Source organism: Microtus pennsylvanicus, chromosome 2 (assembly GCF_037038515.1).
Source record: "Microtus pennsylvanicus isolate mMicPen1 chromosome 2, mMicPen1.hap1, whole genome shotgun sequence".
Lineage (NCBI taxonomy): Eukaryota > Metazoa > Chordata > Mammalia > Rodentia > Cricetidae > Microtus > Microtus pennsylvanicus.
The window spans coordinates 144,920,222-144,943,635 of record NC_134580.1 but is presented as its reverse complement, the minus strand read 5'-3'; the positions used below and the strand labels follow the sequence as shown (position 1 = coordinate 144,943,635).

The 23,414-nt window shown below is 48.4% G+C and overlaps 1 protein-coding gene across 7 annotated transcripts in view; it reads left to right on the top strand.

Annotated features, from left to right (window-relative positions):
- Znf217 (zinc finger protein 217) overlaps positions 1-22,905 on the top strand; it is a 46,038-nt gene extending 23,133 nt beyond the window's left edge. For 4 of the 7 annotated variants that reach the window (XM_075963179.1, XM_075963180.1, XM_075963177.1 and 1 more), the window contains exons 2-6: positions 10,599-12,281; positions 15,162-15,278; positions 15,920-17,422; positions 19,043-19,174; positions 20,766-22,905. In XM_075963179.1, the coding sequence (XP_075819294.1) occupies positions 10,895-12,281; positions 15,162-15,278; positions 15,920-17,422; positions 19,043-19,152 (3,117 nt within the window). In that variant the 5' untranslated portion in view covers positions 10,599-10,894 and the 3' untranslated portion in view covers positions 19,153-19,174; positions 20,766-22,905. Of the gene's footprint in view, positions 1-671; positions 816-861; positions 1,004-8,135; positions 9,729-10,598; positions 12,282-15,161; positions 15,279-15,919; positions 17,423-19,042; positions 19,175-20,765 lie in introns of those variants that run through there. The other 3 variants (XM_075963174.1, XM_075963175.1, XM_075963176.1) reach the window with 3 other exon arrangements.
- The last annotated feature ends 509 nt before the right edge of the window (positions 22,906-23,414 follow it).

The following is a 23,414-nucleotide window of genomic DNA, read 5'->3' as shown; positions in this document are numbered from 1 at the left end:
TGATACTAAGTCCAAACTCGGACATGAAATTATAATAGAAACGCAAAACCAGGGTCTTAAGGGAAAAAAAGATAGCTTTATGAAGATAGTACTTTGGGGAAATTTAATCCTCTTATCTCACATTGAATCTCTTTAAAGTGTTTTCCTGAACACCGCTGTCCCGTAAGCTCCCCAAAGCCAGTGGCAAAATTTTTTTCTTTTTGTTCCTGATTCTGGGCGACCCGGGAGTTGGGCAACCGGCTCCTCCCCTCCTCTCCCCTCCCCTCCCCTCTCCTCCCCTCTCCTCCCCTCTCCTCCCCTCCCCGGGCGCACCTTGCGGGGGCGGGGGGGGGGGGAGGGCAGCGAGGGAGGATGGGCTGTGCGCCTGCGCGCGGTGCTCGCAGCCCCCACCCCACCCCCAGAATACCTGTCACTTGAACCGCCCGGGCGCGAGCGCGCCACGTTAGGCCGGAAGGCGGGAGGTGGAGCGGGGCGCGCGTGCGCGGGACCTCGTGGGGCGAGAGCGGAGTGCGCGCGCCGCTCAGCGGGGCTCGCGCCTCGGGGGGCCCGTGGGGGGCGTGGCCGGTCTCGGTGGGCGGGTCAGAGGCGCGCTTGCGCACACGCTCGGGCTCGAGGGGGCGTGGCAGGCGCGGCTGGGGGCGGGGCGTCGGGCGGGGCGGCCGGGGGGGGGAGGGCGCAACAGCTGCTGCGAGCACTTTCTGCCCCAACAGTCCCCCCGCCGGACGCCGGCCGCCCGCGCAGGGACCCCGCGCCTGCACTGTCCCCGCGCGGACGAGTAGGGGGCGCCCGCGCCGCTCCCTCGCCCCGCGCCGGAGGTGAGCCCGGCCCCCCGGAGCCGCTGTGTGGGTGGGGGTCCCGGCGCCCGCGGCCGTGGGAGGCGGGCATGGTGCGGCCCCGTCCGGGGCCCCGCGTCGTCGGGGCCCTGAGGCGGACGCACAAAGGCCGCGCCGTCCTTGCCGCTCGTTCAGCCCGCGGCCCGGGCGGTGCAGCCGGACGGCCGCAGGTAAAGGGGCGCCGGGGCCGCGTCCGTCCCCACGGCCGGGACCGCGCGTGGGGCTGGGAGGGACGGCCGAGACAATGGCCCGCCCGCCGCGGCGTGGCCGTCGGGGGTCCGCGCCCCTGTCCGACCTGCGTCCCGCAAGTGAGGGAAGAAGGTGTTCGGTTTCACGCCCAAACTTAAAACGCCCCGCAAACTCCCGTGGGAAGTTGGTGCGGGGCGTCGGGAGGCGGAACCGCACACTGGAGGGCGCGGCCCCGAGAGCCTCAGTTTAGCCCCAACGCGAGCGGGCGGGCGCACGGTGATGGGCGCCCCCGCCGCGGACCCTCGGAGCTCGGGAAGAGCAGTCTTGGGCGCGGAGAGTGGGGGTGGGGACACCAGGAGGGGGTTTTTCCCAAAAGGTTTGCTTCCTGAAGTGAGCCGAAGCCCTGGGGGCCCCCATTTGGGACCCCCGGTGGGGGCCGGTTCGCATTCGGGCTATAGAAACTTTTTAACTTTTTATTGTTTGAGTCCGGGATGGGGGTGGGGGGAATAGGGTGGTCGTTCCCAGACGGAAGGTTTCTGTCCTTGAGCCTTAGTTTCTCTTTCTGAGAAACAGGAATTCTTGAGCACGCGTTGATTAAGGGTAGCCAGCCTGGGGTCCCTGGTTGTGGGGCACCATGTGTACCACGGGTTCCCGTGGCCGGTTGGTTTCCTGGTTTGGGGATGGGTTGGAGCCATTAAGCTGTATGTTTTAAGAGGCCTAGGTCTGATTTAGTTCAGGTTGATTCAATTATGTCTTCATCGCTTTTGAGTTGGTTGAATAACTTGACATGAGATTAAGGCCAACAAAAGAAGAGGCCGGGTAGCCACAGCTGCTGGCCAGGCCTGGAGGCTAGGTAGGGGCCTCAGGGGGCCTTTCACCTCCCTTTGTAAGTGAAGGACGTGCAGAGCGTTCTTCTTGACTACTTTCCCCCTAGTGGATCCACTGCCTTGATTGGTATCAAACCAGATTTCAGATGCCTAATTTTTACTTCGAGGATGAGTAACAGGTCTAGCCCCCCTCCCCCCAAGCTATTTTCTGTAGTGACAAGTGCAGAGAACTAACCTAATTGCCGTCCGAAAAATGTAATCGCCACACCACTCGTTTGTGCTTAAAGTACCGAGAACTTTTAAGGTGTGTCCTTAATGGTAGATGCCTTTTTTTTCTTCCCGAGAAATCCTGTTTATTTTAGATACTGTTTTTCAAACTTTTGGAGTCCAGTGACACATTTTTTTCCATTTTGGTTATTTTGATTTTCATTTTGAATCCTGATCTTTTATTTATTGGGAGTTACCCCCAAGGCTCCCCTACCCATCCTGCCACTTTCCCAGTTATGTAAGTATAAAAATCCAAGAGGCAGTGACCTCTAAAGATCCTACCCTCATGCATACAGAAGGAGGAAATAGAGGGAAGGCTTCTGGGGAAAGGGCCTAGGTCTTTAGTTCCAGCTCCTTTTGATCCTTTACCCTCTCACCACCGGCTCCCATTTTGCAGTCTGAGCTCGTCTTTTTCACTGTAATATTTGGTGAGATTGAAGTTTAATAATTGTCTCTCTCCGCATTATTCCCTTTCACTTCTTACTTTAAAAAAGGAACTAAGATGCACTTAGAAAATTTCCCCCTTTATGCTATTTTAATAATAGCTCTCTTTTCCTCCAGGTGGTGGGGAGGACCAGGGGCAGAGAAAGTTCAGACTCTGGCTTTTTTTGAGGGGGGGGATGTTTGCATTCGTTTTGGAATCCTCCATTTTTGGCAGAGAAACTTGGGTGTCTAGGAGCCCCTAAACCTTTTCTAGTGGGCCTTTTTTTAAGAGGAAGTCTGAAAATAAGACTTAATCAAGTCTCTTAAACTGATGAAATAATTAAGGAATCCAAAGGCATAGGACTGCTTAGTCTATGTTCTTCTGGCTGATAAATGCTAATGACCTTTTTTCCCTTACCATCACTTCGGTCTGAAGCGGTGTTTGCCACAGCAGGGCTGCCACCTTCAGTCTAGGAGCCTTCTTAATTCTGAGCTGCCTGATTAGAGCCTCGGGGGTTCCAGAAGATGAGCTCTTTGCCCACTTTATTAAATGACATTCTTTTTTTCCCCAGTTGTTCTAAACATGATATTGTTGATGAGAACTTTGAAGTAGTTTTAATGACCCTTGACTGCCTTAAAAACAGTACTTCATAAAAGATCTATTCTGACTGCTGTGGAAACAAATGACTTAAAAATACTGTATAGGAAACTGTGTTTCCAATCAGAAAACAATTTGAAACTGTCCTATCTCATGCCGTGTGGCCTCCATCGTGGACTTTTGAGGTCACTGGCTATGATTTCTTTTAAATGACTGGTTCCTGATTTCCCATTTCAGTTTAATCCCGTGGCAGTATGTGTAATTAATAATTTGGGAAGTTGAAGCTGAGTTATCAAGAAGTGGGTTTTCCAGCTATTGAATTAGAAGGAACACATGAAGCAGTTTAGGTAAACTGTCTGCTCTTCTAGCATCAAAATGTGCCATTTTAAGTCACAACCTAGAGTACGGAATAGTTTTCATTCACTAGGGTGATTAAAAAATAAAAATTTGGAAGACGTGTATACAACAGTTACCAAAATTGAATTAAAGGATTTCAGTCCTATTAAATATTCTGAACCAGGAAGGGCTTAGCTACAGGCATGTAAATAAAAGCTGTGACAATGGAGGCGCTCAGCTCATACACCTCAGCTCCAGGTTTTTCTGGGGAGCGGGGTTAATAGTTTAAATGCATGTGAAAGAAAGTGTGTTATTGCACACAGACTGGAAATGTCCTCACTCTGCTGTGGGGGAGTCTGGTGGAATATCACTTGCAGCCTCGTTGTGGGGGCACTGTAGAAAGTGCTAAGAAGTGGTCTTTCTGTTAGGTGATCTGCATTAAGGCTCTTGGCTAGCCAGTAATATAGCCAGACAAATTTACAAGGGTATGTGGGCCAAAGGGTTTTAAATTCAGACCACGAGGGCAGATAGAAATCTTGCCTTTAAGGAAGTGTGTGTGGGGGCGGGAGGGGAGGGAGTGGGGACACACATCGCATGCCGATCTCTCATTCTCCTTAAAACATCTTCATCTTCCCATGAGTGAATTCAGTTGTTGGACCTATCTACCTTCCAGATAAACGGTGGTGGTGGGGGGCAAGCCCCTGTTAGCCAGAGCCACCATAGATCACCCTTTATGTCGTGCTTCCTAGAAAACTTGACATGTGAGCCTGTGTTGACTGCAGCATTCTGAAGAGCCATTGCTTCCTGCCCAGGCTAGCAGCATTATTGAGTTACTGGAAATTTGGGGCCAGTTTGGTAATTTTATGATAAAATTGAGAAATACAATTACTAAACCTGAAAAGACAGCTCAGCGGAGGTGAGCAAGGGGAAGAGTTGACCCTTGGCTTTTAGATTTTTTTTTTTCCTACACTATTCCCAAATCAAGCTAGCTTTTTAATGGTTGATTGTCTTTTAAGTTTAAGATAATACTGAATGGCCCGGTGGCCTTTTACTTTACTTTGTATTGTCTCTTAGAGGAGGATAATTTAAATGTTTAGTAACTTGATGTTTGTTTGACACTCTGCATAAGTGAATATTTAAAAGGACCTAATTCAGTTTGGTGGCAGTTTTTATTTCCTAGTAGCTGCTGTGTAAAACTATCCAACAGTGATTGGTCTTACGCATTGAAAGGAGTTTTTGTTTTTATTGATTTGAGATGCAAACAGGTATCTATGAAAGCGCTGGACACAGCTTTAGTGTTTATTCAACTTTATGTAGGAAGTGGTCGTTCTGTGAGGTCGAGGAAAGTTGGATTTTAAGGGCATTGCCTAAGCTTGTGTTTTATTTTTACCTGGTTAGTTAAATTGGCTCTAATTTAGACCTTGCCCATTTAACCTTCTGAAAAAAAATGGCATAGTGAGTGTTTAATTCCTGGTGCTACATAATGGTTACACTACTTGTTGTTGTGTGTCCAAGGATGCGATGCGCCGTGCAGACATGAGTCAGTGCACAGCTTACGAGTGTTTGCTGCTGTTTGCTGAAACCCTTCTCTCTGTTGGGTTGGCCCAGTCAGATCTAAAAGCAGATGGAAGGTTGCTCTGATAGGCAAGGTTACTGAGAGAAACCGAGGACACCGCTGTCTCTTCCTGCTTAATTGACAATTAGCAAAAAAGTTACTTCGCCCATAAGCTGCTTTGCACATTGATACGGAGTGTTTGAAAAGCAGTTTACAGATCTCAGTACTGATAATATTGAAAGTAAAACTGGCTTCCTCAGTACACCTGACCTGTTTTGGGGGCGAATCAGGCTGTATCTCTTTAAAGGGCTTGGATCTTACTCCTGCTGCCAGCCCTTGGGCCTCCTGCTGCTGGGAGTGGAGTGTTCTCAGGGACTTTCAGGAAATGGGATTTTGTCCAGGACTTATCACCTTGCCTTGCAGCAGTGTTTTGTCTGTGATGGATTATATTATGATGCTGATGCTGAATTTAAACTGAGCATTTACATTTAAATCTTTCTGTTTCTCTGAACTTTTAAGTGTTTTTTCCCTCACCTGCTAGGTAAGTTGGCCTGACCACTGAAAGATCAAAAGTAAACAGGCTTAGGTGGTGGTAAGGTCCCTTACCCAAGTCTAATACCCTGCATTTTGATTCTTGAGACATGTTGGAAAGAGAGAACTGGCTTCCAAATATTGTCTGCTCTTTGCTCCCCACATATGTGGTGTAAGGCACGCACACACCCCCATATACAAATAATCGTTTTAGAAAGTGATAGGTTTTGTTTGATACTGTAGACTGATGTAGAAGTTAGTCCTTTTAAGAAAACAATGTAGTAGACTGGAGATGGCTCAGTAACTGGTTAGAGCCCTTGTTGCTCTTGCAGAGGACTAAGATTCGGTTCCTAGCATTCACATGGTGGCTCACAGCCATCCATAACTTGAGTTTAAGGGATCTGATGCCTTTTCTAAACTTCAGGCCCTGCATGTAGATGTTTCACACACATACACTTGGCAGAACACACAATAAATCTCTATTTATTTAAGCCCTAGATCCTGGAACTAACTTTGTAGACCAGGCTGGCCTTGAACTCACTAGTACTGGGATTAAAGGCGCGCGCCACCACCACCTGGCTCGATAAGTAAATCTTAGCAAATCTCTCTCCCCACAAACTTTATATTAATGGATGTTTGGCCTGCGGGTACTTCTGAGTACTGTGTGTGCCTTTGGAGGCCAGAAGAGGCTGTTGTACCCCTAGAACTGGAGTTAGAGCTGTAAGCCATGTGGGAGCTGGGAATTGAACCTATGTTCTCTGGAAGAGTAACCAGTTCTTTAACTACTGAGCCATATTTCCAGCCTGAATTTTATAGTTTTAAAGATAGAAATAAATTGGCCAGAGGGTAGTGCTGTGTGTTGAGTGTTTTAGAGTGTCTGTTAGGACACCTAGCCTGCATGACACGTCGGAGGATGTGGCGGATTGCTGCCTGGGAGAGGAGCAAATGCCTTCCTGATCCTCAGTGGGATGGCCCTCACCAAGAATGGGGGATAGTGTGCTCTTGGGAAGGACAGAGATGTGTTACCTGAGGCTCTGGGTGACCGTGAGCACGTCTGTGCGCAGTGGTGTTTCACGTCCAAGTATAGTGGTTGTCAGGAGTGGCAGCTGCCCTGATTTGCTGTTTGAGCAGTTTGTCTTTTCACTATCTTGTGTAGTTGGTAATTACAGTCAGGTACTGGGGGGTTCTTGGTTGGTTTAGTCACATCAGTGTCTAGTGACTCACAGAATAGCAGACACACTTGAGCAGTTAAAGCCATATGGTTCTTACTGAAAACTGAGACCAGGATGCTCTCAAAATTGGAGGGCATGTTGAGTGAGGTGCCTGGGGGGTGGGACTGAAAGGTCAGTGCCTCCTTTATGGGAGTGAAGATTTATGTCCCCCCCCCCCCCCTTTTTTTTGGCTATGTACTTTTTTTTTTTTTAACAAGTTTGGTATGGTTAGAATCCTTGCTTTCCTGACAACCAAACCTAACATTGCAGATATGTCCCTTCTGTCAAGAAACGGTCCTTAAAGTACTAGGATTTGTGTTGCCTTCTGCACTTGAGGAGGAAGGCTGGAGTCTTCTGGGAAAGTTGAGTTTGCTTGCCCTCTTCAGGTAGAAGGATGACCATTTGTTAGGTAGCAATTACAGTAGAACAGTTGTTTTGATAGACTCAGACACTTAAGTCTATTGCAGTTCTTTAATGATTATAGTTCAGCAAATTGATGTTAACACTTTAAGTATTCTGTCCTTGTCAGTGGAGAAGAGTGAGCACCCGCTGCCACTGAAGGGGACAAGCTCACGTGGTACACCCTTGTTTTCCTGTACTGAGGATGGAACCCCAGACCTGCATATGGTGCAGCAGGCCAGTGCTCTGCAGCTTGGCACACTCTGGTCCCAATTCGGCACAGCTGTTTGTGCTGGTCAGTTTTATAAGGTGTGTGTGTGGGGGAAAGTCTGGCGCACACCTTTAATCTCAGTGTTTGGGAGGCCGAGGCAATTTGAGTTCGAGGCTAAGTCTAGTCTACACAGCAAAATCCATGCTAGCAGGGGCTATGTAGAGAGACCCTGTTTCAGACAAAAACACCCAAAAACAAAATCTTGATGGTATGGAAAGATGATTGATTGATTTGTTGACAGCATTTGTTGCTCTTCCATGGGACTCTTGTTCAATTCCCAGTACCCATGCCAGATGGCTTTCTACCACCTCCAGCTTCAAGGGATCTGTTCTTAAGTTCTCTTATAGTCTTGATTGCAGTCATGGTCATGGGGTGGTGGCCTTTTGACTCTGATGAGGAAACCTTGTGAACATTTGGGTTCATTTTAGCATCAGATCTGGTGGGCAGGGGCCATAGCCCGAGAAGTGGCTGCTGCTTTGGCGCTTGCTTCCTGAAGACATAAGTGTCACTTGGCCCAGGTCCAGGTTCCAGAGAGACAGCCGTGAACCAGCCAGAAAACTCTGTCTCTAGGATTTTTATATTTGGTAAAGTTTTAAAAATAATCTTTAAAATTATGGTAGAGAAAAATAATTTGTTTTACCTTTTTTAAATCTTAATTTTTAAATTTGTATTTCCTCCTAGGATAGTTTTGAATTGAACTAAAGTCCTGAGAGGATGTCACTGCTGAGCCATGGGGATGGTGGTGTGCAGGAGTTGTGGGGCAGGCTTGCTCCTGAGTCTTCAGAGGCTGTAACTCAGGTTGTCCGAAGCTGCATCAGTATCAGAATCTGTTCTGGAAACTTCTCAGGAGAAGGAAGCACTTCCAGCTTTACTCTTCTCTTGCCTCTCTACCTCTGAGTCAGATATGGCCCCATTTCTGTCTCTGGCCACCACTCTGTGCCTCTTGTCCTTTATTGGGCATGTCTCAGGGGGCCGTCTCGAGCATCTTTGCCTTGAGCTGTAGTCATTGCCTCTCAGGGAGCCGAGGAGTTCACATGTGAAAATTGTAGCTATTTTCCCCCCTGAAATAGCAAGAATACTTTCTTTATTCCAAACCTAGTGTCAAACACAAGGACAGTGCAGATTTGAACAGAATACACTGTCCAGGAAGCAGGCTGTATGAGTGAAGGTGCTCAGATACTTCCCGGGACTGTAGTTACCCTTACCCCCCAGCTGAGTGGTCATGATTTGAACCAGGATGGTAACCTTTTGGAAAGGGAGCTTTTAGAGAAGTGGGGTTCTTCCAAAAGCTTAGACTTCACAGATGAGCCCTCCCATATTGTGCCCCCAGCTCAAGCAGGTTTGCTCTTAGTTTTTTTGAGATAGGGTTTCATACTTTAATCTAGGTTGGCCTGGAACTCACTGTTATTCGATGTAATTGCTTCTCTACCATTTTTAAAATAAAGAGGAAAGGATGTTTAGTAGCTTAGTGACTACTCAAACTGCAATTAACCCTGTGGCTCTGAACAGAAGTGGGTCAGCAGGCTGAAATCCTGCATTTCTAGAGTATGTACCTAATTTTCCAGTGAACATTGTGCCCGGGTTATAGGTGTCAGGTTAGTAAATATGTATAAATCTAAAATCGGTCCCAAGCTTAGATTGCTGTCAGTGCTTCGGTTGTGTGGATCTGTCCTCAGCCATAGACAGGGTTTAGTGCTTGTCAACCTTGCTGTAGTTTTAACCTCAGGAAGTGCCCAGGTTGAGTTAGCTTTGCCAGGACACCTTGGGCTAGAACTCAGGTCTCTGTTACATCACAGGGTGGTAACTACTTCGGGTACTTAGCCTCCATTGTGATTGTAATAAAGGCAGGGACAAAGAAGTTACAGCACTGCCAAAGGCTTGCCCTTCCGCACTCTGCTCCAGATCTCACAGCTGTGTAACGTGAAGCGGGAAAGAGCCGCCTTCACCCCACCAGTGGGGTGGGGTATAGAAGGGAGGAGAATGGTACTGTGGCAGGTGGCTTTGTGCCCTTTGGTTTCTTTAGGTGGAATTAGCCACTTAGGAGAAGAGGAGGAAGGACTACGTAGTAACAAACCCTTGAAGGACCCTAACTTTCTTAGGGGTTAGTTCTTGAAAGGTGAAAAACCAGCCTCTGAAGCAGACCCCTTAGTGCTAAGTGACTCCTCCCTGCCACCTGGCCAGTGCCCAAGCGGAAGATGGAGTACAAAGAGGGAGGTGTTTTCTGCTGGAGGAATGGGCCACGCGGAGCCGGGTCTGTGGAAGCCTGTTAGAGATGTGAACATTGCAAAGTAAGTGGCCTCTGCATCTGAGGTCATTACCCTGTCTGGCCACATCCAGTGCCCAAACTCGTCCAAAGCTCTGGGCCGAGGCGAATGCCCATTCTGAGGTTTCTCTGAATGGGGACCTCCTGTGTTGTGTGCTGAGGGTTTGGATCTCTATGTGTCTGAGATACTGAGACCTTGTGTCCTATGTGCAGGTAACCATTTTGAGTACTGGTGTTTTAGGGTATTACCTAAAGCAGTCTCATTTTGTCAGCTCGTTTTCATAACGTTTTTCCTTAGAGACAGGGTCTCCTTATGTAGCTCTGGCTGTTCTTGAACTTGCTATATATAGACTGGGCTGGCCTCAAACTCTGAGACCCACCTTCCTCTTCCTGAGCACTAGGATTAAAGGCTTGTGCCGCCATGCTTGACTTTTGTAACTTCTGTGGTCTGTGTATACGAGGCACATGTGTATTTGGTGGTGTCTGAGACAGCAGGATTGAAGCAATTCTATCCTAAAACTTGACCTCTTATTTATTATATGTATTATATTTATTTTTGAGACTTGTGTTGACAAGGCTTACTTTGAACTCACTCTGTAGTTCAGTCTGGCTGGCCTGTTGTAACCATTCCCTGTTTAAACTTGGTTTTTATATTTCAGTGAGCAGATCTTTGGCTTAAACTCTTCTCACTGTTGAAATTCTACTCAGTAAGTGTATCGGCTGGGAAATATGCTAATTATTTAATTAACAAGCATGTTCAGCATAATAATGCATTATGGATTAGTTAAAGGTGATGCAGTTGAGTCTAGTCCCTTTTTGTGGAAAAGACCATGTGACTCATCGGCCAAGCCCTCTTTCTGAGCTTTCCTCACCTTGTCTTGTTTTTTCCTTCCAGAGTTTGGAAGTTCCTTGCTGGAATCAACGTCTTGCTCACCTGAGCCACTCACCCAATGGAGACAAACAGAACTAGGGCCCTTGTGCTGACTAACGTCTGAGTCACAAGGCAGCCAGGAGACTTTGTGAAAGACCCATTTCCATCACTGTGCTTTTCCCAAACTCCAGAATACACACTCCCCTCTGAACTGTAGTTACAAGCCCAGGGCTCCTGGAGGTTTGCGTGGCTTCTCACAAGTGGCCTTATTCTAACTCAGAGATCCCCAGCATTCGGCTGACCCCGAAGTGGCAGGCAGCATGCCTACTCAATCGCTCCTCGTGTACATGGACGGGCCGGAAGTCATTGGTAGCTCTCTCGGCACCCAGATGGAGGTGGATGATGCTGTGTCCATCAAAGGGCCAGCTGTAGTCCCCTTCCGGGCCGCACAGGAGAGGAGCATGACCCCAGCTGAAGGGCACATGCCCCTGGACTGCATGTTCTGCAGCCAGGCCTTTTCCCATGCAGAAGACCTCAATCAACACGTGCTCCTGCAGCACCGGCCCACCCTCTGTGAGCCAGCCGTCCTGCGTGTGGAGGCCGAGTATCTAAGTCCTCTTGATAAGGGTCAGGTACCAACAGAACCCCCGAAGGAGAAGAACTGCAAAGACAATGAAGAACTGAGCTGCGACGTGTGTGGGCAGACATTCCCAGGGGCCTTCGATGTTGAGAGCCATATGAAGAAACATAAAGACTCCTTCACGTACGGGTGCAGCATGTGCGGGAGACGGTTTAAGGAGCCGTGGTTTCTGAAGAACCACATGCGGACACACAATGGCAAATCTGGCACCAGGAGCAAGTTGCAGCAGGGCCTGGAGAGTCCTGTCACCATCAACGAAGTGGTTCAGGCACATGTAGCTGGGAACATCTCCACTCCCTACAAGATCTGCATGGTTTGTGGCTTCCTCTTCCCGAATAAGCAGAGCCTCATTGAGCACAGTAAGGTTCATGCCAAAGAGACCACCTCCAGTGCCAGTAGCACAGCCCCTGATGCCCAACAAGAGGGACCCACATCCCCCAGAGAAGAGCTGCTGCAGTTTTTGAACTTGAGACCCAGATCCCACCCAGAGACTACAGTGAAGCCCATCACCTGTATACCTCAGCTTGACCCGTTCACCACCTACCAGGCGTGGCAACTGGCCACCAAAGGAAAAGTGGCCATTGCCCAGGAAGAGGTGAAAGAGTCAGGCCAAGAAGGAAGCACGGACAATGACGATTCATGTTCAGAGAAAGAGGAACTTGGAGAAATTTGGATTGGGGGTAAGTCGGAAGGTTCTGCAAAGTCCAAAACAAATAGAAGCAGTTGTCCAGGTCTCTCACAAGACAGAGAGAAACCTAGACATGCCAACAGTGAAGTGCCTTCTGGGGATGGTGACCCCAAGTTGCCCAGCAGCAAGGAGAAGCCCACACACTGCTCCGAGTGCAGTAAAGCCTTCAGGACCTACCACCAGCTTGTCCTGCACTCCAGAGTGCACAAGAAGGACAGGAGGGCTGATGTGCCATCGCCCACCATGTCTGTGGATGGAAGACAGCCTGGGACTTGCTCCCCAGACCTCGCTAGCACGCTGGAAGACAGTGGGGCCGTGGACCGAGAAGGGGGCTCTGAAGATGGGTCTGAGGATGGGCTCCCTGAAGGGCTCCATTTGGGTGAGTACTCTGCTGCCTTGCAGGCAGTGCTGCCAGGGACTGTGGGAGCCAGACTGGAATCATCCTTTCGTCTAGTCGTTAGCATCCCTGCCCTTCTTTCCTGTCACTGTTTACTGGCTGTCCAAATGGTTTTGTAGTTAGTGCACCAGTGAGTAGAAACTGGGAATGCTGCTTTCCTCCTCGTGCACTGGAATGAACGCGTCTAACAGTGACCTGGTGCAGAACACAGGCGTTCTGGGACTGAGACCCAGCACTTTGTCCCAGTTCCTGGCATTCCTGTTCTTAACTTGAAAGACTGGGACTGTCTGTCAAGACCCATGTTCATGTGGGTTCAGATGGGTTTTTCTAGTGGTCCTAGAAGGAGCGGGGGTGGGGGATGGTGGGGGAGAGGGAGACTTCCAACCAGTCAGCTAGTCCTGCTGTGGACTCAGGTGCTGCATTCTGGTCACCTTGGTTGGTGTTGGTGAGGCCAGTGTTCATAAGTGAGCTTCCAAAATGGCCTCTAGGTGAAATCCATGCATGTCGGCCCACTTCAGGCCTGCTCCATGAATTTGGTGTGTTTTAATGGTGTTTATAGAAACAAGCAATTGTCCAGGTTCTCATGATTGTGTGTGAGCCTAGAGCCAAGGAGTCCGTCCACCTGTGTCTCATCCTGCTGCCCACCCACACACTTGAATCGTTGTCACTGAATGGGGCTCTGCTGCTTAAAGTAGTTCATACCCCTGATGTGTGTGGGGGGGGAGCATGGTCCACAGGTTAATGACAACTCTTGAGATGTGTTTGTGGCACTGTGTGGTGTGTTGGCAGTCTATATGAGACCAGGTGAGTCAGACAGTTAGGCTAGACCTGTGCCTTTGAACCAGTACCCCATTCCTTTTCTGGCTACTGATAGGCTTGACAGATGACAGATGTTTAGTCAACTGAGTTTCCAGAGTCAGTGGAAACCTAGTGAGCATGGTTCCATTCCTCAGTCCTTAGAAACCTGCAGTACACATGGTGTCCGTGTCATCGTAAGAATGACCTCATAGCAGCACTCGGGAGGCAGAGGCAGGTGGATCTCTGTGAGTTCGAGACCAGCCTGGTCTACAGAGCTAGTTCCAGGACAGGCTCCAAAAACCACAGAGAAACCCTGTCTCGAAAAACCCAAAAAAAAGAATGACCTCATAGATAGTTGCTATAGCCACAGTACTGGAGATGCCTGCCCTCATGTTTCCAGAGAAAGAAGTCTACCAGCCATTAGAGTTGGTGGGAAACTCCATGGGGTTCCTAAGGGTGACTCCCTGGCCTGACTGCCACAAGTGGGAGTGCCAGGGTCTGGCTGTGGTTCCTGTGACCCATTCATTACACGTTCATTGCCCAACCTTTCCTTAGGATTTCCGTGTTTGCAAAATCGACTATCCACCTCTGGCACTCCTTCCTTCCTAGGATGAGTCCAACATTAATTGTAAATGCTTGCAACCCTTTACAGAACAGCAGCGTCCCAGTCAAGCTCCGGGCTAGAAAGCAGGCCCAGATGCCTGTGTGTTAGAGGTGTTTCCTATTTAGCCTTTTGCATGTGCTGTAACAAAGCCTACATGTAGCCTGACAGCTGCGAGCCTAGCTGTAAGTGCAGTGGGACTGTAAGGGCACCCATCAGTCACTGTGCTGTTGTACAGTCTGCTTTAGGTTATTTTCAAGAGGTTCTAAAAGAAGCTGATGAATTTTCAAAGCCTCTGGTACCATGTTGGGCCAGGGGTTGTGTTTTATGGGTCCCCTTCCCTAGTAGGGATCCGGTGTAATGGAGATGGCATAGGCCCATTCATTACACCTGCTCTTGCCCAGGTGTATGGATCAGCTGCCTTTGCAAATTAGTAAGAAGGAAGCATGTGGCAGAGCAGGGAAGAGGCCTGTAATTGGAAATCATTTCTAAGGCAGAATGACTAGTTTAAATATGCCTTTTTGAACTGCTGCACCTGTGATCTACCACTGCCTATATCATGGCCCGATGGCTAGACTTAAGATGGCTGTGGTGGGTCCTTTCTACCTACTGCTAGAACTGGCAGAGAAGGCCATGGTGGGTCATTTATGCCTACCTGCTGTAAATGGCAGAAACTCACTAGGGGAGTCTTAACAGCTGCAAATCACTTCAGGTTAGGGGGCTGGTGAGAGAAAAAAGCCTCACCCGGTTTCGGCCGGCCCATTTCCAGTGAGTCCCTCACGCAGGCTGTTCAGCCTTGCCTTTGGAATTGACTCAGCCAGGTCTCTTCTGCTCCTGAGATTGCTTGGAATCCATAAACTCCACCTTCCCAAACTTGGCTAAATTTTGACTTTCCTAGGTGCTTGCCCAAAACCAAGCCAGGGGTTGCTGTTGAAGTTATTTTGTGTTTGCCGCCCTCTAGTGGTAATTTTCTTAATCTCAAGCTGTATTCTGCTGGTGGATGGGAAGTTTTATATTGCCTCCAAATAAAACAGTTGTTTCTGAGTAAGGGGGTTTCTCTGGCTAGTGGGTACATCCACCTTCAAGCATGAACCGGGTTTCATCTATTAAATGGTCACTTTGGAACACAAAGAGCAAAGTGTGGTGCTGGGCGTGGTGGCACACACCTTTAATCCCAGCAGTAGGGAGGCAGGCAGGTAGGTGGGTTTCTGAGTCCCAACCTAGTTAGGGCTGAATAGTGAAACCTTGTTTCCAAAACAAAACAAAAGCACATAGCATAAGACATGAAACATTGCCTTATGGCATTTGGTATGTTATTTTTAGCCTTTGAAACTTCTACTTAGAACTAAAATAAAAAATTATTTCATGGTTTCCCCAACTGCTTTGTCAGGAACACTGAAGTCCACATGCCTGAATTATGTGCTTCGTCTGACTTACCCAAATATTTTTGTTTCTACTTTAAGATAAAAATGATGATGGAGGAAAAGCAAAGCCCCTCCCGTCCTCGAGAGAGTGTAGTTACTGTGGCAAGTTTTTCCGTTCAAACTATTACCTCAATATTCATCTCAGAACGCATACAGGTAAAGGACTTGTTTCTTAAAGCATGTGTTAGCTAAAGCGATTATGTGCTGTTGTGTGGTTCAGATGGTTTAACTGTGTGCTGTTTGCCACTGTTGCTGTGTCCTTTAACAGGGCAGCAAACTTGACAGCGGCTCCTGTTCTCATGGTTTATGGCTGCCATATTCTCTCATCTTAAGGCAAACATGCAATAATTTTAATGTCACTCTTTCTTAATCTGCTTTATACTTTTGGAATGAAGCAGGGGTGTATTTGTTGCTGTTCGGATGTAGGTGCAGCTCTAGTGTGGGCTAGGAAGTTAGCCTGTCTTGAGGCTTGGGAGTATTGGTTAGTTCTCTGCTCATGGGCTAGTAAGTCCTGAGCTTGCCTCGAGCCTTGGGAGCACTGGTTAACTCTTAGTGCTCCCATTTCTGTAGCTGGAAAAGTGCACAGACTCTGCCACCAGGCAGCAGCGAAGGTCAGGTCATTTAAAGCATGCAGTAAGTTTTTTCAGGGAAAGGCAGGTTTAAGTAAGTGTGCAGCGCACTGGGGTGCTGAGATGGCCTAGATAAGAAGATTGACAGATAGCTTGTCTAGCTTGCAGAGCTGTTTTTGGCGCCTTTCCTAAACGTCATGCATGATACAGTGGAATATCTCGTTGTAGGTGAGAAGCCGTACAAATGTGAGTTCTGTGAGTATGCCGCAGCCCAGAAGACCTCTCTGAGGTACCACCTGGAGAGACATCACAAGGACAAGCAGCTGGTGGATGCTGCGGCCGAGGCTAAAAGTGAAGGCCGGAACCAGGAGACACAGGAAGCATTACGAACCACTGACAATGCGCACACCAAAAATTTGAAACGATTTCTTGATGGTGCCAAAGATGTTAAGGGCAGCCTGCCTGCCAAGCAGCTTAAGGAGACGCCTTCTGTCTTCCAGAGTGTTCTCTCACCAGCACACAAGGATACTCAGGATTTCCATAAAAATGCAGCTGACGACGGCGAGAAAGTGCAAAAGAGTCCTGCCCCTGCTTATCTGGACGTGCCGAAAAGGAGAGCAGCTGGCGAACCTCAGGCCAGTGGCCCTGCCTGTAAACTCGAAGCGGGTGGGCCCCTGGCCTGGGAAGCTAGCCGTAGGGAGAAGATGGAGTGGGAGGCCGACGGCAGGTACAAGCCCGGTGCTGACTGCCAGGACAGGCCTTTGAATCTGTCCCTTGGGGCACTCCACCCCTCTCCTGCTATCTCTCTGAGCAAGTGTCTCATTCCCAGCACCGCCTGCCCCTTTTGTACCTTTAAGACCTTTTATCCGGAAGTTCTGTTGATGCACCAGAGACTAGAGCACAGGTACTACCCTGACACCCACAAGAACTGCAGTAGCAAGTCAGTGCTGAGGAGCCGGCGGACAGGCTGTCCTCCTGCCCTGCTGGGCAAAGATGTGCCTCCCTTATCCGGCCTGCACAAGCCTAAGGTCAAGCCTGCCTTCTCATCACAGGCCAAGTCCCTGCACCCAGAAAAGGTCCGACAGGGCACTTCGGGACCAAGCAAAGCTCCCCAGACATCAGGGCCAGACAACAGCACTTTAGCTCCAAGTAACCTGAAGTCACACAGGCCACAGCCTACTGGGGGCCTCGGGGCCACCAGGCAGCAGCAGTCAGAGCTGTTTCCCAAAGGTGGCATCTCTGCTGCTATGGATAAGGTGAAAAGACCCGAGCCGAAGCTCAAGGCCCTGCCAGCTGCCCCATCTCAGACTCCACTCAGCAGTAGTAATGGCAACGGTTCCATGGAGTATCCCATGAAGGTTGATAGCCCATGGGTGCCTCAAGGGAGAGACTACTACTGCCATCGGAATGCAGGCAGTGCCACAGCAGAGTTCAGTGAGCCACTTCCCAAAAGGCTCAAATCAAGTGTGGTGGCCCTGGATACAGAACATCCTGGGCCCAACGGGAGAAGGGGCTTTGAGCTGCGCAAGTACCCTGTGGTCAGGAACATCACCTCGCTGTTACCAGAACCTGTGTGTCCATCGTCTGTCCTGTCCCCCAAAGCCTGTTTCCTGAGCCCCGGGGAGGTGGAGTCGCCCAGTGTGTTGACCATGCAGAAGCCCTATAGTGCCTCTGGACCTCTGTATACCTGTGGGCCTGTGGGACACACAGGCACCAGCCCAGCCCTCGAAGGTACTACCATAGGCACTGGGTTGGTGCTGAGTTTAGGGGCTCAGGTGCAAGCAAGCATTCCTCCATACCCACCCAGCATGCAGCAGTGAATTATGGATGGGCCTTCAGAGCTTAACTTTGCAGGAGTGTCTTGAGTTTCTTTTAAGGAACTGATGTAGAATAAAACAATAAAAACAAACTAAAAGTAGTTCCTTTCCTTGCTGTTGAAGTCCAGGTACTAGCTAGCTGGGCATGGTGGTGCATGTCTGTCATCCCAGCATTGGATGATCGAGGCATTTGATTTAAAGCCTGGCTATATAGACCAATCCCAAGAAAAAACTAAACATGACTGCCACCATGAGAGACCCTGCTTAGGTCCTTTGTCACAACCCTCTTATCCTTTCCACAAGTCATGGCCAACACTGCACCCACTGTGGTGTGGTTTGGGGTTCTTCTGTGTTGTTGTGCTAGAGACTGACACTGGTACACTTATTGTCTGCTGTTGGGTCTGTTGAGGGTGTCTTGTATGTAATGGTCATCTTGTGTGTGTCCTCGGAGTTCCCATGGGGAACTGCTTTCCTTGCTGTGTTTTATGGAGCTTTCTGGTGCTTTCCAGTGCTTGGGGGAAGGTAGACCACCTGTCTAAATCGTGGTGTTGTGGGTTTGTGCTGCTCCAAAGAGACAGCCAAGGTCAGACTTTTTAGGGTTGGAGTGATACTGGGGCAGAGTGTTGGCCTGGGAGGAGAGACGGTTTGATTCTGATTTGTATGTAAAGCCCTGAGAACCGCTGTTAGTGCAGTGCACTCCGGGCACTTGCTGCTGCAGACACGAGTGTTTCATCGATGGCAGTGCTGAAGTGGTAATGTGTGGCTTTTGTGGGTGTAGGCTGTCTGACCCAGGGCCTTTTGTGTGCTTTTGGCAAACATACCAACTGACCTACATCCCTACCCCTGAAGCAGTAGTTTTTCTACATGTGGATTTAGGTGTCCAGTATTTCATGATCTTTCAGCAGAAGTGCTTAACCTCTTTCCTGTTTTGCAGAGTTTTGATTTATGATATGTGTAGACTTAAGTGCCTTGTTTTCTCTTGCTTGTGTGTGATGTGTGTAGACACTTGAGTTGGTTCTCTTCCACTACATTCAGGTCTCCAGTCTTATGTGGCAAGTGCCTTAACTGAACCAACTTGGTGTGTGTGATTGCTTGCTTGTCTGTCTGCCTGCCTGCCTGCCTGCCTGCCTGCCTGCCTGCCTGCCTGCCTGCCTGCCTGCCTGCCTGCCTACCTACCTATTTTTCGAGACAGGCTCTCACTATGCAGCCCTAGCTGCCCCAGAACTCACCGTGTAGACCAGGCTAGACTCAGTCTTCTAGACAGCCCCCCTGCTCTACCTCTAAGTGCTGGGACTAAGGGTGAATGCCACCAGGCCTGGCATTTCTTTGTAAGAGAAGGTGTGTTTTTGTAGGCCTGACTGGCCTTGAACTCACTTTGTAAGCTAGGCTGTCTGCCTGTCTCTGCCTCAGCCTCTGGGATTGAAGGTTTGCCCCTTCTTAGTCTCTGATCGGACACCTTCATAGACAGACCTGGACCTCCTGTCGTATTGCTGGTCCTGGCCTCTGAGTGACCTCATCCTTTCTCTTCAATTAGGAAAGAGGCCTGTGTCGTATCAGCACCTGTCCAATAGCATGCTTCAGAAGAGAGGCTATGAGAACTGTATTGGAAATACACATTACCGACCAAATGACAAAAAAACTTGATTTCCGATTTTTTGGGAAAAAGGTGAGTGTTACCTATCTTTATTGTATTCTTCTTAAAAAAATTAATGATTATTATTTTTAAATGATGTATGTTGATTGTGTGCTGGGGGTGCGAGTAGAGCGTCTTTGTTTTCTCTTCCCATACATGAGATACTCAGATCGGCAGGCTCGGCACCCAGTGCCTGCACCAGATGAGCCATCTAAGTGGCCCCAGTTCTGTTTTTTAAAACTATTTTAAAGTTTACAATACTCAGGGACCGAGAGTAGAGTGTCTTGCCGTAGTTAAATAGTCACGATAGCCCATGAAGTAGTTGAATATTTTTATGTAGCGAGTATCTGGTGAATTGTACTGGAAGCCTCTCTGCAGCCATGCGGTTAGGTTAGGTTAGGTTAGGGCTCCACGGGCCACACCCCAACTCCTGCTGCTTGGAAAGGAGGCTGAATTGGGGTGCTGCACACACAGTCCATGGCTGCCCTCCTTCTACCCAGTGACCAAAGGTTACAATAGGTCTGCTGGAAATAGACGGGCCTTGGACCTGAGGCTGGGAGGCACATACTCTGAGCCAGTGTGAGAAGACAGGCTTCCTGGAGTCCCGCCTCTGCCTAGCATTGTCTTGGGTCTATACAGAGCTGAAGCTGCACCTGCTTTCTTGGTTCAGAACCGATTCAGAATATTCAGAGTCCTTAATCTGTTCCAGGAAAGGAACTGGGGACCGGCAAGCAGAGGTATGTTTGGGCTTAACAAGTCAGCCTTGTATGAGTGGCAACTTCCTGAGCTGAGGGAGGCCTTGTTAGCCAGCACTGCATGGCTGTCTGTTCAGATGTCACAGCCTGGGCAGCTGCTATGTCAAGATGCCTCCTTAGGCTTAAGCCTTATTGAGCACTGCAGTTAAATAGCTAGGCTTCTGGATAGAGGCAGCTGTCTCTCTGGTGAGTTCCATAAGGCCATCCTGTGTGCACATGGATGGAGCCAGCCGGGATGCAGAGATGAGAAGATGCTCCAGCGTCGGGAATAGGGCCCGGGGTAACCCTTCAGAGGGTGTGGTGTGACAGTTGTGGTTGCCAGATGAGTGCTGGGTTCTGGTTCTTGATGTAATTATCTCATCCCTCCGAGTAGTCCATGAACACATGATCTAGTCTCTAGCTGTATAGGTTGTGAAGTTGGTGTAAGAGGAATCTTTTGCACTTTTAGGTTCCCCTAGTCGATTCATGTGTGCTTTAAAATATTACTCTTATTTTTTCATTATTTTTATTTGCATCGGTGCTTTGCCTGAATGTTGTCTGTGCGAGGTTGTCAGATCTTAGAGCTACAGACAGGTGTGGGTGCTGGGAATTTAACCCGGGTTCTCTGGAAGAACAGTCAGTGTGTTCTTAGCCGCTGAACCATCTCCAGCCCTGAAGTACGATGCTTATGTGTGTTTCTGTGAGTGAATGGCCTGTGAGTGCAAACGCTCTTGACTTTTAAAAGAGGGTGTTTGATCCTTTGGACAGTTGTGAGCTGCCTGACGTGGGTCTTCCTTTGGAATTATAGAGCCATTTTCCCAGCTCATTCCATACGATCGATCCTTCAACAATGTGCTTTTTCTTAATCCCTTTCAACCCTTTCCCCTTAGGTCTCGCTGGTTGCAGTACATACTTTCCACGGAATCACAAGTTGATCCATCTTGTGAGAGCTACTGAACAAGCCGTGACTGTGCTGGGCAGAGACTCTCGAGCAGAGAAGGAACACTACATTCTCTAAAGTTCTGTCAACTTTGTACCAAATAGCAATAAAAACTAGTGGGGGCAGTTGGGCTGCACAATGGGGATGCAAATCTATTTTGTCCCTAAATACTTTTTTACAGAATTGACCAAATAAGTTTTTGCATACTTGAGCGCTGCTGAAATGAAATCATTTGGGGGTGGGGTGGGGTGGGGTGGGAACTGTTGGAAAGCTCGCACCTCAGGTAACTGTAAATACCTATGTTGTAAACCTGCTTTAAGTACTGTGTGTTTCCTTCCTCGTGGAGCTCAGTGATTTGAGCAGTTTCTGCTTTTCTGCTTTTTCATTTAAACGTGTTTTAAAGCAAATCTGCTTGCCCTGTATGATGCTGAGTCCTCCACAATCTATTGTTTGTCTTAACAAACTTGCTGATGGAAGTATTGACAGTCTGGAGATGCGCTGTGCGTCTGAGGTCAGCAGGACTGAACCTTGCACCTTTAGTCAGCTGCTGTCAGCTATTCAGCCAGGAAGATACCGTTGTCTTTGTGTGTGTACAGGCTCTGGAACCCCAGCATCCTGCCTGGGGGTGGCCTGTGGTGCTTCTGAGCGAATGTGCCTACAGAGAAACTACCGCTCTGTAGAGTGGCCAACGATGAGTGGACGAGCCAAGCTCCGTGGGGAGCTACTTCGGTTCTTCATTTCTGCTGTAAGATTCAGTTTCTTAGAGAGTTGTCTTGAGTTAAGTCTAAATAAATATGCCAAATTTCCTTGTGTGAATTGCATGCTGGGAAGCAATTTTAAAGGGAGTGAGAGGTTTGGGGAAATTTTTTAGTTTGTGTCTGGAGTCTTGGTGTGTCTGTGAAGTGGGAACGAACACCTGGAGTCTGGGTGAGAGCTGCTGGCTGAGCCTCCTGGGAGGCAGGGTGAGAAAAGCTGCCGTAGTAACCCTTGTCTCCATGTTTTTTTGTTTTACAGTCAGGGTGATTTCCTCAGTGCACAGGCAGCTTGGGATTGAGGGGCGACAGCCACCAGCTGGCTCACTCGGCATTTTAAACTTGAGTTCCTTTGATGCCTTGAGTTTAGTCAACAATTCTTGGGTTTAGCAAACCCAAAATATTTTACTAAGAAACTGTTTGAAAAGTAAATTTGCACTGCTTGTTTTTCTTGCCCCACCCCTCTTGTTAGGACAGAAGGGCGAAGAGCGCCAAGAACCCAACGTCTCCCCACTTTGACAGTGGAACATGGGGGTCCTGTGCTGGGGATACCCTGGGTGAGATGTGTCTGCTCTGGCAGAGAGTGCTTTTTGTATCAGGAACATGTACACTAGGCCCTGTTCCCGTCCACAAGCTGAGCCATATGTACATAATCTAGACTGTTTTCTTAGGTTCTGCACTTTGATAGCCTATTTTTGAGGATGAACACATTTGCAAGATGATTGACTCAATCTTCGCCTAAATCCAGCGAGTGTGCAAGAAGCTCGCAGAGATGGTAAATGTGAATCTTGGTAGGGGGGGCAAAATTAAGCCTGCATTAAAAAAAAAATCACCAAATCTATTAGAAAGCACGTCACTGTGTTTAAGGCTGAAATTCTGGGGGCTTTCAGATTTTTCTAGTTACATTTTCTGAATGCATAAAAATTGCAGGTTTTTGTTTGTTTGAACAGCCCTTTGTACTTCACAGTCTGTTCTTGCCATCAGTATTAACTCTTGATACTACTGGCTTCCTGTGTCTTTCCTGTGAGACAACAGTACATGTGATAGAGGTACAATTCGTTGGATTTTTGTTAATGTATTTATTTCATTCCGGTTTGATTTAATTGTTGATACTTAAGTTGTCAGACCGTAGACATGCTTTATTTATGATATATTTCAGCTTAAAGTTATGTATGTTGTTATATGTGGATGTAAATATAGATTTGGTGTTTTACAGTTCTGGTGTTCTGGTTTTTATTGTGTTCTTGGTTCTTGCTGTGTGTGTGTAAACTTCTAAGAGTTAGCTTTTCCTCCCCCATGAGCCCTGAAAGGAGAAACTGACCTGAACTCATCACTAGGCTTAGCTGCAGATGTCCTTACCCATTCACCACCTTGCTGGTCTCAGGTTCTGGTACCTGTTTTAAATTTAACTTTGCCTTGTTTGGCAGGAGTTCGAGGCCAGCCTGGTCTACAGAGTGAGTTGCAGGACAAGCTCCATAGCTACTGGGGAACCCTGTCTTGAAAAATAAACTTTTGCTTGTTTTGTTGACTTAAAAAAATCAACTTTTTTGTGTGCCCATGGACCTCAGAAGAGAGTGCTGCATCCCCTGGAACTGGAGTTAGGAGTGGTCATGAAGCCACCACATAGGTGCCAAGAACTAAACCCTGTCCTGCCAGAGCAGCCCGCACTCTTTAACTCCTAGACCAACTCTCCACTTTTTTTTTTCTTTTGGTTTTTAGAGACAGGGTTTCTCTGTAGCTTTGGAGCTGGTCCTGGAACTTGCTAGCTCTAGGTCGGGTGCTGAGTACCGGGTGCCTTTTATACAAGGAAGACAGTCTTCAGGACCCGGGACCTGCTATGCCGGGCG